General features: G+C 39.5%; 1 protein-coding gene across 1 annotated transcript in view; it reads left to right on the top strand.

The window, feature by feature from the left end:
• Nucleotides 1-15,405, top strand: part of IQGAP1 (IQ motif containing GTPase activating protein 1) — a 123,600-nt gene that overhangs the window by 48,401 nt on the left and 59,794 nt on the right. The window contains 5 exon segments of the mRNA XM_017506110.2: nt 1,314-1,390; nt 6,998-7,065; nt 8,087-8,200; nt 8,770-8,948; nt 10,727-10,811. Coding sequence (XP_017361599.1) covers nt 1,314-1,390; nt 6,998-7,065; nt 8,087-8,200; nt 8,770-8,948; nt 10,727-10,811 — 523 coding nt within the window.

Genomic DNA, 15,405 nt, shown 5'->3' with positions numbered 1-15,405 from the left:
TAATTTTTTGTATTTTTAGTAGAGACGGGATTTCACCATGTTGACCAGGATGGTCTCGATCTCTTGACCTCGTGATCCACCCACCTCGGCCTCCCAAAGTGCTGGGATTACAGACTTGAGCCACCGCGCCTGGCGCCAAACTTGTCTGACTTTCAAGCTGCTCATAATAATATGATTTTATCCTACCTATCCAAACTTATTTTTCTATTACTTTCTAGAATGTATTCTGTAGATTTTAAAAAACAATAGGGTATATTACCTTACTGTCTCACAAAGTCTTCATGATTATTTCTGCTGTATTTATTCTGGCTGTTTCTCTTGTTTGGAAGACCTTCTTTTGCTTTCTATCATGATTTACTCGTTTCTTTAGTTTATTATTTCACAGTCTTAGTATAGGTCTTTATTGCTTATCTAGATTCTTCTCACCTCATTATTCAGTTTTTTACTTCTCCAAACCACTGTCACCCCTTATTTCCCAGAATTACAGATTGAATTGTATGGTGTCATATGACTGTGAGAAAAGTCTTAAAATTCAGGGCTATTCCCAGTCTAAATCTATTCTGTTCCTATCCTGCCTCATTCATTAACTCATCAAATATAGAGCTTCCATGACCCTGGCTCTGGGCTTGGTATTCAAGATATGGCAATGAATAACGTAGATCTAGCCCTGCCTTCATGTGGCTTATAGTCTTTTGGAGAAGCCAAACAGATAAACACAAATGATTGATTCTGGTAAGTGCTACCATGGAAAAGTACTTGTATTCTAAATTCTCTTATACATGCTCCATTCTAGCTACTCCATCTGGGTAGCTTCCCATTTCTTCCAAGCATTATAACACATTTTAATATTTTATGGTTTTTTTCAATCTCTAAAACACAGCAGGCTGCACAAATTAAAGCACTTAGTAAATGTTCATTGTTGAGTTGTTTCTCCATCTAGGCATGGTAGATAGTAACTAGGAACATTATGGCTCTGAAAGCCTCATACTCAGATCAGTACAGTGATTTCAGCTGGACTAGAACTTGTCTTTATATGCCCGTATCTGGGTCTGAAATAAATAAGTCACCTTCTCAGACCTAATGAAATTCAGTTGGTTGACCAAATAGAGGTTTTTCAAGTAGTACTTTTTATTCTGTGTTGTAGCATTTTATTCCTTGCAATCTTACGATGAAATGTCCACCCTAATGAAGTCATTTGCTGAATGCCAATGATGTTTTCTAACTGTCCATAGTTTGATTTGTATTGCTGATGATGAAGGTCAAATGAACAAAGTCTATGGATACCTTACTCTATTTCTTTTATTTCTCCCTAGATTTTTTACCCAGAAACTACAGATATCTATGATCGAAAGAACATGCCAAGGTGTATCTACTGTATCCATGCACTCAGGTAATCAAATTTTCTTGGCAAAATCAGGAAATTATGAATAACATCTGAATTGAATGTGTAGCTTGTTATCCTTGAGGTAAGAATGAAGAAGTTTTTTCTTTAGCTTCAAAAGTTTCATGGCCGGGCACGGTGGCTCAAGCCTGTAATCCCAGCACTTTGGGAGGCCGAGGCGGGTGGATCACGAGGTCAAGAGATCGAGACCATCCTGGTCAATATGGTGAAACCCCGTCTCTACCAAAAATACAAAAAATTAGCTGGGCATGGTGGCGCGTGCCTGTAATCCCAGCTACTCAGGAGGCTGAGGCAGGAGAATTGCCTGAACCCAGGAGGCGGAGGTTGCGGTGAGCCGACATCGCGCCATTGCACTCCAGCCTGGGTAACATGAGTGAAACTCCGTCTCAGAAAAAAAAAAAAAAAAAAAAAAAAAAAAAAGTCAAAAAAAAAAAAAAAAAAAAAAAAAAAAAAAGTTTCAAATAGGATAAAATACTATTATCCTAACAAAACAGTGAGAAACAGCTGTGTTTTTCTAGGTAGTATGGAGAAGGGATTTATTTATTTAATAGAAGATAGTTTTGTTCTAAAAACATGGTATGATCTTTCATAATTGATCTAGTGTTTCTGTGAACTATGCATTCACTTAGGGTACAGTCTCTTAGTTATCTAGGTCCTTGCCATTGTTAAGCCATTTGTTTGTTCATTCAACAATTTTTATGCCAACACAAACATGATAGTAGGAAATGAAACAAAATACATTTTTTTCCCACAATGTTATGGTAAATTTGGAATGTGACTTAAGTTCAGGTCCCCAGAATCCTAAATTAAATTGGAAGGAAAAGATACAAGTCTGGAAGAAAGGTGGGATGGGATAGGAGTAGATGCTTATACAGGTTGAGAATTCCTTATGTGAACTGCCCAGGACCAGAAGTGTTTCAGATTTTGAAGTATTTGCATTATACTTACCAGTTGAGCATGCCATATCTGAAATGCAAAATGCTCCAATTAGCATTTCCTTTGAGGGTCATGTTGGTGCTCAAAAATTTTTAGATTTTGCATTTTCAGATTTAGTATATTCAACTTGTGGTACAGTAGTGTAGTATTTTAGCAAATGCATTTGATGGCCGTAGGACTCAAGGAGAAGATGGCAGAGCAGGTGGGACATGAGTGAGATTTTGGCTTGGGCTGCACTTCTTATATGGCATCTTGTGTGTGTGCTTACTAGATGTTGATTACATTGGAGTAGGCATATAATATTGATCTCTGAGAAGACTATTGCCTCCAGCTTCTTGATTAAACATGTGCTAGATCCGTGGTATCACCAGAATCAGTGTGAAACATACAAAAGGATGAATATAACTAAGAACTAGTGGATCTCATGTTGAGAATGTAGCAATTTCAAATATGTGTCTGAGGCTGGGTTACAGTGGCTCGCACCGGTAATCCCAGTGCTTTTGGGAGACCAAGGTGGGAGGATTGCTTGAAGCCAGGAGTTCGAGACCATCTTGGGCAACATAGTAAGACCCCATTTCTACAAGAAATAAAAAATTAGCTGGGCATGGTGGCACACACCTGTAGTCCTAGCTACTCTGGAGGCCGAGGTGGGAGGATTACTTAAGTCCAGGTGTTGGAGGCTGCAGTGAGCTACGACTGTGCCACTGCACTCCAGCCTGGGCGACAGAGGACAACTCTGCCTCTAAAAAACAAATATGTATGTCTGAGTCCAGATCAGGTTAATTCTGAGTATTGTGTTTGGAGATTTGTCTATGTTGGTAATCTTGTGAAGGCTGGACCTACCACGGATATCTGAATGTGCAGGCAGAATTCCGCACTGCTAGTTGTGTAGCCACTACTCTCTGTAGTGTGACTTGGGTCCCAGGCTCTCAAATTCTCTGAAGTAGAGGCTAAGGAATTAACTATGCCTTCCTAGTGGTAGAGTCAGGATGAGAAAGAGAGGAAGTCCCCTATTGTTTTCCATTTCTCTTGAATATGCAGCCTGTGCTTAGAATGTATATAGGGAGTAGTGTGTTTCGTGATTTATGGTTTCTGTTTTAGGTTTTTTTTTCCTGAAGGGTGGATTGTTAACATTTGATAATACGTAGGAAGTATTTATAATTTCTGAGAGTCTCTTCTTTTACCCCAAAACACAACTATTTTCAAAGTAGGTTCCTCACCTCACTGTATTGGATAAGGCTCCATCTCCCTTTGCAAAGATCAACTGTGACAGAAAAGCATTACCTATCTCCTCCCTGCTTGCCTTTTTTTTTTCCCCCAAAGTCTTGATTGGCATTATTCCAGAGATAGTCACTGTGCTTTAGTCATACTGAATTACCTTTGTAGATAAGATTCCACTCAGATAAGACCCCAGTTTTCCATTATTCTCAAAATATTTGTATACTCTTTCTGTTTCCCCTGTTTTGTTATTCTGAGAACTGATTTTGTGGTTAAACAGGTCCATAATCTTTTATCCTAAATTAAAACCCTAAACTCTCTGAAAACTGATTTTAAGTTTAATGTAGGCTCATTTGTCTCCTTAGTATGATTATGTTTGTGTGTTTCTCTGTAGAAAGTAATGTATTGCGTTGAGAATGCTGCCCCAGGGCTTCCTGGGGATACTTTATAATACCATGTACACTGTAAATAGAAATACACTTTCTAATGTCTTAGAAATTCAACATTCAAACATAGCTGGCCCTGAGAATTTGGATAAGGGAGTATGGACTGCTAGTAGATTCTGTTTCCTAATCACCTGCTGTGTTTCAGGGTCTTTATTAATAATCTTTGAAATTGGCATAATGACTTCTAGATTACCATTCATAGAAAAGATAATTCGAATCCAGGTAGGTTACACAGCTTCCTTCTACCCATTGCTACAAAGTACACCTTAAGTAGGAAATAAGAAAAAGAAATCTAAGTTCACTTGGAGGCTGACCCGTTATAGGTACCTAACGGTGTATTGGTAGAAGCAGGCATGGGGGAGCAGGAGCAAAGATTGGAAAGTGCTGTTTACCATTAGGGTTTATCAGTTTCAGTGTGAAGCTAAGTACTTTTGATTGTGGATAAGAGGATTTAACTGGCCATTTTTTAATCCATTCACAACTCCAGTATCTTCATAAAATACTTGTAATCGTTAAAGAGAGCTAAAGATTCTGCTCATGTTTACTTTTTATACCAGCCAGTGATATGGTTGTAGCACTTTTAATTTACCATTGAAAGACATTAAAAGCTAATTCAGTGTTCTTGGTACTGTGAAAGCAGCTGTATTAGTCTGTTCTCCTACTGCTATAAATAGCTGAGACTAGGTAATTCATAAAGAAAAGAGGTTTAATTGGCTCAAGGTTCCACAGCCTGTACAGGAAGCATGGCTGAGGAGACCTCAGGAAACTTACAATCATGGCAGAAGGCAAAAAAGAAGCAGTCACGTCTCACATGGCAGGAGTAAAAGGGAGAGAGAGGTGGGGAGGGTCTACATACTTCTAAACAACCAGATCTAGCGATAACTCACTGTTAGGAGAACAGCACTAAAGGGGAAATCCGCCCCCATGATCCAGTCATCTCTTACCAGACCTCACTTCCAACACTGGGGATTACAGTTTGACATGAGATGGGGATAGGGACACCAAACCATATCAGTAACATTCTTGAGCTTTCTTAAAATTTCTTGTTCCCTATTTCCAAGTAGGAATAAATGAGGAGGAAATTCTTGGAGAAAAATATTCTCGCAATTAAAAATGCAGGTGTGGGGTATTAGTGGGAAAAACATATAAAAGAACGTATTGCAAGTGTAGAAAGTTATTAGTTATTTTGCATTGGAATTTTTTTTTTTTTTAAAGAGACAGATTCTTACTCTTTTGCCTAGGCTGGAGCACAGAAGTGTGATCTTGGCTCAGTGTAACCTCAACCTCCCAGGCACAAGCTGTCCCCCTGCCTTAGCCTCGCAAATAGCTAAGACTACAGGCATGTACCACCATACCTGGCTAATTAAAAAAATTTTTTTTGTACAGACAAGGTCTTGCTATGTTGTTCAAGCTGGTTTTGAATTCCTGACCTCAAGTGATCCTCCTGTCTCTCCTTCTCAAAGTACAGGAATTACCAGCATGAGCCACTATACCCTGCCTGGAGACATTTTTTGAATACATTTAAAATCTTCTGAGAAAGAAGCTTTATATATCTATTTTGAGTGTTTTACCTGAAACAAAAGCATTTAATCATGTGCATGTAATTTATACTTACACTTCTCTGAGAAGATGATTAGCTGCTGTGGATGTATAAATGCTAATTTGTTTTGAGAATATGTGTTTTTTTGTTTTTCTAGTCTACATTTGGGTTTATTACGTACAATATAAATTCTGAACAGTTCTGAGATTGCAGTAGACATGATGCATGTTGGTATTTAGATGATATTGAAGTGGTACTTAGATGATACCACTATCATCTGTGTTTCTGTGATTTGTTTTTTTATGCATTATTTCCCCGTTTACTTTAAAACTGTCATTGTCTTGCTTGTGTCAGTATCTGTAAAGTGCCCTTCTGATCTCTTCTAAATTATTGGTTCTGATCTGCTAGGGCTTCAGAATGCACTTAACACAGGCTTATGGACATTAATTTGTCCATCCATCCATCTTTGAAATATTGATTAATGTTTGTTAATATATGCTCGGCTCTGGGTAGACATTAGTGAATGAGCCCTGTGCTGTGACTGCTTTCATGGAGCTTACATAGTCTTAGTCTAGTTGATGTTTTTTTAAATTTAAAAAGTAAAAATATTTTTTACCAATCTGATACTTAAAAAAGTAAAAAATATATAAAACATTCTTTATCAAAAACTGTTAAATTACCTGGATTAAACTTTTCCATCAGTAATATGAATTCAGTTTAAGTAAGATTGCCTTCTGCATCATTTTGATGAATCTTTTTTAAAATGTCTTGTTATTTAAAACCTAGTGAAGCAAACAAATAAAGAGACTTCACTATTAATTATATTGACATTAATGTTAACATCTTTTGTTTGTTTCTTTGTTTGTTTTTGAGTTGGAGTCTTGCTGTATTACCCAGGCTGGAGTGCAGTGGTGCAATTTCGGCTCATTGCAACCTCCACCTCCTGGGTTCAAGTGATTCTTCTGCCTCAGCCTCCCAAGTAGTTGGGATTATAGGCACATGCCACCATGCCTGGCTAATTTTTGTATTTTTAGTAGAGACAGCGTTTTGCCCTGTTGGCCAGGCTGGTCTCAAACTCCTGACCTCAGGTGATCTGCCCACCTCAGCCTCCCAAAGTGCTGGGATTACAGATGTGAGCTACCGTGCCCAGCTGTTAACATCTAATTATACATTGAATTCGTGCCGAAACTGAAACTTGAATTTATGCCTGCTGATTTCTCCCAATCCAGTGTTCTTTGCATTGTGTTATGTGACTTTAGGACAACGTTGTCATCTAAAACTAAAAAAAAAGGCTCTGAGTATTTTAGTATTATTATAACTACAAAGGAGGCTATTGTAGGTACTGGGAGTCTCCGTGTTCAGAACGCTTCTATTCTTCATGCTGATTTTCCCCTTTTAAGGGTGGCAGCTAGGTACAGCTGGGAGGCCTAACCTTTTGCATATTGTATCTTCTAGTTTGTACCTGTTCAAGCTAGGCCTGGCCCCTCAAATTCAAGACCTATATGGAAAGGTTGACTTCACAGGTAAGGAGTTACAGACTTGGCTGTAAATGCTTGAATTATGTGGAAATAGCCTGGGAGCCAGCAGTACTAATTTTAAAGACCTGGGGCTTTAAAAATACTCTGGCAATGAAGGTGAAAGAAATATGAATAACTTGCTTCTCTAATGTGGGGCAAAGAAGACTAAACTTGGAATTTCAAGCTCTGTTCTCTGACTTACAATGTGAACATGGTTAATGAGTCTCAGTTTTCTTATACATAAATTGGGGATAACATTAATGTATGTAAAACATATAATAATATTAACAAATAACATTAAAAGTTCAGGTATGTTGAAAAAAGCTTTATAACTATCTTTCCCTTCCCCTTCCAGCAAGCATCTGTTGTGGGCAAAGCAAGATGACACAAAGATGGAAATTTAGTAATTTTAAATTTTAAGCTTATTTGGGTGGGTGTTTCTATATGTATTTGCTATAGCCAGATGCTTGAAGAGATGAGGGGTTGGGAAGAAAATGGCAGTGGTAATATTGTTTAAGGGTAAGTTAGATTCAAGCCTTTCAAAGTGGTGATAATTTTGTAGGCCTGGAAGTTTAAGAATTGGTAAGAAAGTTTTTGTTCATGATATTTTTCCTTCCAGGGAAGTTATTCACTAGACCTGGGGCAAAGACCAAACCTTACATGTTTTCTTTATCATTTGGCTTTCTGCCTTAGAAATGAAGTTGTTGAATAGCAGCTAATGATTTGGATTGTAAAGACTGAGATAACTTAGTTTATGATTCACTTATTTTTGAGCTCACATTTCCTGTAGGGCCTTCGCACTTCATAGCTATTTTTGATGCCCTTGATATAATAATAAAGTTGGACTGAATTTTATATACCTGTTACTGTGTCAAGTGCTTTCCATATATTATATCTTTATATCCTTATAAAACCCTAAAAGGTAAATGCCATTTGATCCCATTTCATAGTTGAGGAATGTGTTTCCTTCTCTTGGTTCTGGAAAGGTGCTTAACTTCATTGATTGGGTATTAATTCCCTCCTGTAGAAGAAGAAATTAACAACATGAAGACTGAGTTGGAGAAGTATGGCATCCAGATGCCTGCCTTTAGCAAGATTGGGGGCATTCTGGCTAATGAACTCTCAGTGGACGAAGCTGCATGTAAGAATAGAGAAATCTCGTGGGTTCAACTGGGATTGTTACTACCATTTCCAATAATTAATTCTATAGTGATGATCTAGGACATTATAATCTTGCTAGCAAGTTTAAGTCCGTGGATGTAGTTGTAAACACAGAGTCTTCCATGCTATTATTATTTGGAAATATGTGATCAATTCTGATTAAAATGAAAGCATTAAAAAGGAAGTGCTACATTTCCATGGCTCATTGAGTTTCTTACTGTTTTATGGTGTTTACTTGGTAATTAAGGCAAATAACTCCATAGCAAGTGCTCCTTGCAAGACCGTCTTATGAATATTTATCTGTGAAATTCCAAATTCAGCATCCCAAACATGGATCGCAGATGAAGCTGTGGCTTTGCATACCATAAGGAAGAGGCTAGGTTCATAGTACCCAGGAAGCCAGTCTTCGAACCCCAGTCATTATTTCTCTGTGAAAAGGAGCCTCTGTAATAGCGGGGTGCAATGTTGCTTTCTATTGTGATATACAGCCTTTACTCTGTATAATCTCGGTGTTTTTATTGGTTTTTTTTGTTTGTTTTGTTTTGTTAGTACATGCTGCTGTTATTGCTATTAATGAAGCCATTGACCGTAGAATGCCAGCCGACACGTTTGCAGCTTTGAAAAATCCCAATGCCATGCTTGTAAATCTCGACGAGCCCTTGGCATCCACCTACCAGGATGTACTTTACCAGGCTAAGCAGGACAAAATGACAAATGCTAAAAACAGGGTAAAAATGTAACATCTGTTCTAATTAATTTATATGATTCCATCATTTGATATGGCTCCATTGTAAACATCAATTTTATTGAGATATGATTTATATGCAACAAAATTCATTGAATTTTAAGTGTACGGTTTGAGTTTTGACTAATATATGTGATCATTTAACCATCACCCCAGAAAGTTCCTTAGTGCACTTTTGCAGTCAGTCGCCCACACCCCTGAGCCCAGGCAACTACCAGTTTTCTATTGCTGCCATATACCTTTTCGAGAATTTTATACAAATGGAATGATGCAGTATGAAATCTTTCGATATGAGATTCTATTTGACCTCTACTTCTTGAATTTTATGTAAATAAAATTCTACAGTATAGCCATTAAAATTAATAGTGCCCTCTGGAAAGATTATTTCTAAATATTAACATAGTCTTTCCTCTTTCCCAGATTCTTTGGGGTAAAATATTTGTGTACGGTTGTTATGGATATATGGAAGTTAGTTAAATGATTCTTACTTGAAAAAACTGAATCTAAGAATCTCATTTAAGACTTCACACAGGCTGGATGTGGTTGCTCATGCCTATAATCCGAGTACTTTGGGATGCCAAGGCAGGCGGATCACCTGAGGTCAGGGGTTTGAGACCAGCCTGTCCAACATGGTGAAATCCCGTCTGTACTAAAAGTCCAAAAATTAGCCAGGCATTGTGGTGGGTGTCTGGAATCCCAGCTACTGGGGAGGCTGAGGCAGGAGAGTCGCTTGAACCCAGGAGGCAGAGGCTGCAGTGAGCCAAGATTGCACCAGCCAGGTGACAGAGCAAGACTCTCTCATAAATAAATAAATGAATAAATAGTTCACACGAATTTATTTACTCCTTGTTAAAATTAGTGGTTGATGACAAAACAAAGACAGCCCTGCTCTCAGAACATTTTTTGTGTCTCTATGAGAGAGCAGGGATTTCAGTTTCCCAGTTAGGTGCCAAGCTGGCTTGCAGGCAAGTAGCAGCTGCTGCCACACCCCTGCCTGCCTCACCAGTGAGACTCCAAGATCGTGAATCTGCATGTGCCCATTTTGCTCAGTTCTGAGGCAAGGATGTGCTGCCTCTAATCCCAGCACTTAGGGAGGCCAAGGTGAGCAGATCACTTAAGGTTAGGAGTTGGAGACCAGCCTGGCTAATGTGGTAAAACCCTGTCACTAAAAATATGAAAAAAATTAGCTGGGCCTGTTGGTGCACGCCTATATTCCCAGCTACTCAGGAGACTGAGGCAAGAGAAATGCATGAACCCAGGAGATGGAGGCTGTAGTAAGCCAAAATCGCACCATTGCACTCCAGCCTGGGTGACAGAGTGAGACTCTGTCTTTTTTTTTTTTTTGAGACAGAGTCTCGCTCTGTCTCCCAGGCTGGAGTGCAGTGGTGCAGTCATAACTCACTGCAGCCTTGAACCTCTGGGCAAAGCGATCTTCCTGTCACAGCCTCCTGAGTAGCTGGCGCTACAGGCATGTGCCACCACACTGGGCTAATTAAAAAAATTTTTTTTTTTAGAGATGAGGTCTAGCCATATTGCCCAGGCTGATCTAAAACTCTTGACCTTAAGCCGTCTTCCCACCTTGGCCTTCCAAAGCACTGGGATTACAGGCATGAGCTACTGTGCGTGCCTTGTTCCTTTTGAAGGATCTGAAGCTACACCATATTCTTGGTAGTGTTATGGAGCAGGAGGAGCACAAGTGTATTTATGTGGTCTTCTTAGACATCTTAAGCTAACTTAATTATACTTTTTACTCATCCTCAGACAGAAAACTCAGAGAGAGAAAGAGATGTTTATGAGGAGCTGCTCACGCAAGCTGAAATTCAAGGCAATGTAAACAAAGTCAATAGTAAGTATGTTCCTGAGCCAGGCGTTTAAAGGGATATTTTATTGTAATGTGAATGTTGATCTATTCTGGGACTTACAATATGGTTTAATTTATGTAGTTTAGACATTACTGGATTTGTTTAATGACAATTGCTTATTAACAATCGTTTGTGTTTCTATGCCTCTGTTTTAGTTATCATTTGTCCTCAGTCAGCACCTTGTTCGTACACTGACAGTAGCATCATAGCAGTCTTTTTGGCTGCAGTTTCACTCTTTCACCCTATTACATGCTTTTAAAAATTATTTTCCTGGCCAGGCACAGTGATTGTAATCCCAGCACTTACGTATCTGTAGTTCCAGCACTTTGGGAGGCCAAGGTGGATGGATCATCTGAGGTCAGGAGCTAGAGACCAGCCTGGCCAACATGATGAAACTCGGTCTCTACTAAAAATACAAAAATTAGCCAGGCAGGCCGGGCGCGGTGGCTCAAGCCTGTAATCCCAGCACTTTGGGAGGCCGAGGCGGGTGGATCACGAGGTCAAGAGATCGAGACCATCCTGGTCAACATGGTGAAACCCCGTCTCTACTAAAAATACAAAAATTAGCCAGGCAGGCCGGGCGCGGTGGCTCAAGCCTGTAATCCCAGCACTTTGGGAGGCCGAGGCGGGTGGATCACGAGGTCAAGAGATCGAGACCATCCTGGTCAACATGGTGAAACCCCGTCTCTACTAAAAATACAAAAAATTAGCTGGGCATGGTGGTGCATGCCTGTAATCCCAGCGACTCGGGAGGCTGAGGCAGGAGAATTGCCTGAACCCAGGAGGCGGAGGTTGCGGTGAGCCGAGATCGCACCATTGCACTCCAGCCTGGGTAACAAGAGCGAAACTCCGTCTCAAAAAAAAAAAAAAAAAAAATGCCAGGCATGGTGGTGTGCGCCTGTAGTCCCAGCTACTTAGGAGGCTGAGGCAGGAGAATCGCTTGAACCTGGGAGGCGCAGGTTGCAGCGAGCTGAGATGATGCCATTGCACTCCAGCCAGGGCAACAGTGAGACTCTGTGTCAAAAAAAAAAATTATTTTTCTATTTTTGTAAAGTAACATTATATTTTTGGTTTTTTTCTTTAATGACTAATGCAAGCTGTCTAGAAATAAACAATAAACCAGAAAAATTAGACTCTATCACTTAGAAATAATCCTCACTGAAATAAACATTACTGGCATTTTTTGTATGTCCTTCAAAACATGTGTGTGTGTTTCTTTGAGACAGAGTTATACTCTGTTGCTTAGGCTGCAGTTGTGATTATGGTTCACTGCTGCCTCAAACTCCTGGGCTCAAGCCATCCTTCTGCCTCAAATACCCTGGTAGCTAGGACTACAGTCATGCGCCACCACACCCTGCTTAATTTTTCAAACTCTTTTGAAGAGACAGGGTCTCGTTCTGTTGCCCAGTCTGTTCAAACTCCTGACCTCAAGCAGTCTGCCACCTTGGCCTCCCAAAATGCTGGCATTACAGGCATGAGCTACCTTGCCCAGTCTCCAAAACATACATTTAAACAAAAATGAGATTATAATTTTAATATTGACTTTTATATATGTATTATTTCTGGGAAATTAATTTATTGAAAGTATCATTTTGTCACTACTCTGGTAAAGAACTCACCATGACTTCTTAATACTTGTCAGACAAAATGCATTCCTAGCCTAGCGAAGCTCTTTATGCAGTATTTCATGCATACAGCTCTCTGTAGTAGCTCATTTGCCTAATTATCTCCCATACTCATTCCGTGCATTTTATGACTGATAAAGAACCTGGGACGAGTGCAGTGGCTCATGCCTGTAATCCCAGCATTTTGGAAGGCCAAGGGAGGCAGGCGGATTGCCCGAGCTCAGGAATTTGAGATGAGCCTAGGCAATGTGGCAAAACCCCGTCTCTACAAAAAATACAAAAACTAGCCAGGCATGGTCGCACAACACCTGTCGTCCCAGCTACTTGGGGGCTGAAGCAGGAGGATCGTTTGAGCCCAGGAGGTTGAGGCTGCAGTGAACTGTGTTCCCACCACTGCACTCTAGCCTGGGTGACAGAGTGAGACCCTGCCTCAAAAAAATTAAATAAAAATTTTTTTAAAAAATCTGGCCGGTGGTATATCTGGTATACCACCTGGTATTTGATCTCTTGTCCTTCTATTAAAAGCTGTGTAACTGGCCGGGAGAGGTGGCTCATGCCTGTAATCCCAGCACTTTAGGCCGAGGTGGGTGGATCACGAGGTCAAGAAATTGAGACCATACTGGCCAGCATGGTGAAACTCTGTCTCTACTAAAAATACAAAAATTAGCCGGGCGTGTTGGTGGACGCCTACTGTAGACCCAGCTACTCAGGAGGCTAAGGCAGGAGAATCACTTGAACCCGGGAGGTGAAGGTTGCAGTGAGCCAAGATTGTACCACTGCACTCCAGCCTGGCAACAGAGCAAGACTCCGTCTCAAAAAAAAAAAAAAAAAAAGCTGTGTAACATTGAGCACGTGCAGATTTGTTATGCAGATAGTATGAGATAGTGTATGTAAATTACCTGCTATTTAGTAAGTACTCAATGAACATTAGTAGTGTTATCACTTTGTTAGTCATGTAAACTCCCTGCTGTAATGCCCTCATGCCTCATCTCTTCCTAATCCAGATTGTACCAATCATTCAAGATCCAGTTCAATTTTCACTTCACTGACTATACCAGTCTACAGTATGCTTGACTTTTAAATCTCCTGTGTCACACACAGCCTCATCTCTATAAGTTTGCACTTAATTATGTATTGTCTTATATGGCTTGCTCTATATTTCTGATATCATATTCTGCTTCTTTTGAAGTCCTCCTAATTGCTAGCATAGGTTTAGATTCACCAAGATTTGATTTCAACCAACTAGGCCAGGCTTACTCTTGTTTTGCTCGAGATACTCATAACAGTAACAATGGTAATTATTCTCATTATTCATTTGGAGGCCCAAATTTCTCATTTAAACTAATACTAATAACTAGAGAAGACTTAGAAGATTTTTACCTGTTCCATAGGATTGGCGTTCTAAGCCCTGACCGTGACCTCATTCTTCTTCTTCTGGTTTTTTTTTTTTTTCCTCCTGGAGACAGAGCCTCTTGCTCTCCCCCACACCGGAGTGCAGTGGTGCAATCTCTGCTCACTGCAACCTCCGTCTCCAAGATTCAAGAGATTCTCCTGCCTGAGCCTCCCGAGTAGATGACCAGCATTCTTTGTATTCTGCTACCTTCTGGTTCATTTAGGATAATGACCTTCTGAGCAGAATAATCCATTCAAGTGTGGATGATATCTTATGCTGAATCTGTATGACTCCTTAAGTCAGCAAATGTAAACTGGAGTGTCCTGATGGTTGGTTCTCTGTGAGAAGAAAGTCCAGCATGTTCCTGTTGCATAGAGTACATAAAATATTTTTTGTTTTACTAAGGGATTTTTCTCCACTTTATTGTTTGGTATTTTATAAACTTTATAGTTTTTCCTTGCTAATTATGTAAGAATCAGTTATGAGCACATGTAAGAAAATAATAATATGTATTTGTTCTTAAAATGTTCTATTCATGTTATTCTTATGTAGTCAGAGAAGCAAAATAATAAAAATTCCCTCAAATACCTTTCAGCATAGTGGGGAGGACAGACATGCAAATGAGTACTTTTAAGGCAGCTTGAGTCCAGCAAGGTACCAAGAGTGCTTGCAGTCACAGGATAAAGAAGGGGATAATGACTTCTGCTTAGAGGTTTGAGTAGGTTTTCAGTATACATGGATTTTCACAGGGATCCTTAGAATAGATAAGAGGGTGAAGATAAGGCAGAATTCCCTATAAAGCGGCAGCGTCTTCCTAATTGTAGAGAAAGTCTGAGACAAAGGAAGGTTAGATGCTAGGAGGATATAGGAACTTTCGGTTTCAGGAATTAATGTAACTATAGGTAAGTTTTTTGCCTAGGGCATTCAAAACAGCAATGAGGCCACTGACACTGCCCCGGGAGAAAGCTGCAGGCCAAACAGTTAAAAATGAAAACAGTTTATTTTATTTTTTGTTAAGTAGAATAAGGAAAATTAGAGTTACATAACTAAAGCAGTGAGAGGAAGTAGTTATGTTCTATACTTTTTCATCTTTGCAATATAAATGTTTATAGATACTCATTTAATAGTTACATATTTAAGTAGTACATGTATACTTCTAGAAAAAGCAAAATTTACTGGATGCTTTTATAGATAGATACTGTAAGATTCTATGCTATATATTTAGAGAAAGTCTAGTTTGTTATCTACATTGATTTTATTTCCTGTCCCTAGCTACTGTGAAAGCTCCATGAGGACAAGGGTATTTGGGTTTTCACTATTTTATTTGCAGCATTGTAGCAGATCCTTAGTAAATATCAATTGAAGAAGTGGATGATTCGTTGACTTAACAGCCACATAGACCTCTAGACTTGGGTTGAGAAGCCATCACCTTGGTATGGTGCTCAGTTAATTGAATGACAGGTATAAATAGTAGGAATAAATAGTGTCTTCGGAGCCTGCAGTGAGACCTCACATCCTTAGCAATGTTTTGACCTTTTCTTCCTTTTTTTTTTTTTTTTT

This window comes from Cebus imitator, unplaced genomic scaffold (genome assembly GCF_001604975.1).
Source record: "Cebus imitator isolate Cc_AM_T3 unplaced genomic scaffold, Cebus_imitator-1.0 Scaffold348, whole genome shotgun sequence".
NCBI classification, from domain to species: domain Eukaryota; kingdom Metazoa; phylum Chordata; class Mammalia; order Primates; family Cebidae; genus Cebus; species Cebus imitator.
Note: the sequence above shows the minus strand (reverse complement) of the source record. Positions and strands in the feature narration are given on the sequence as shown.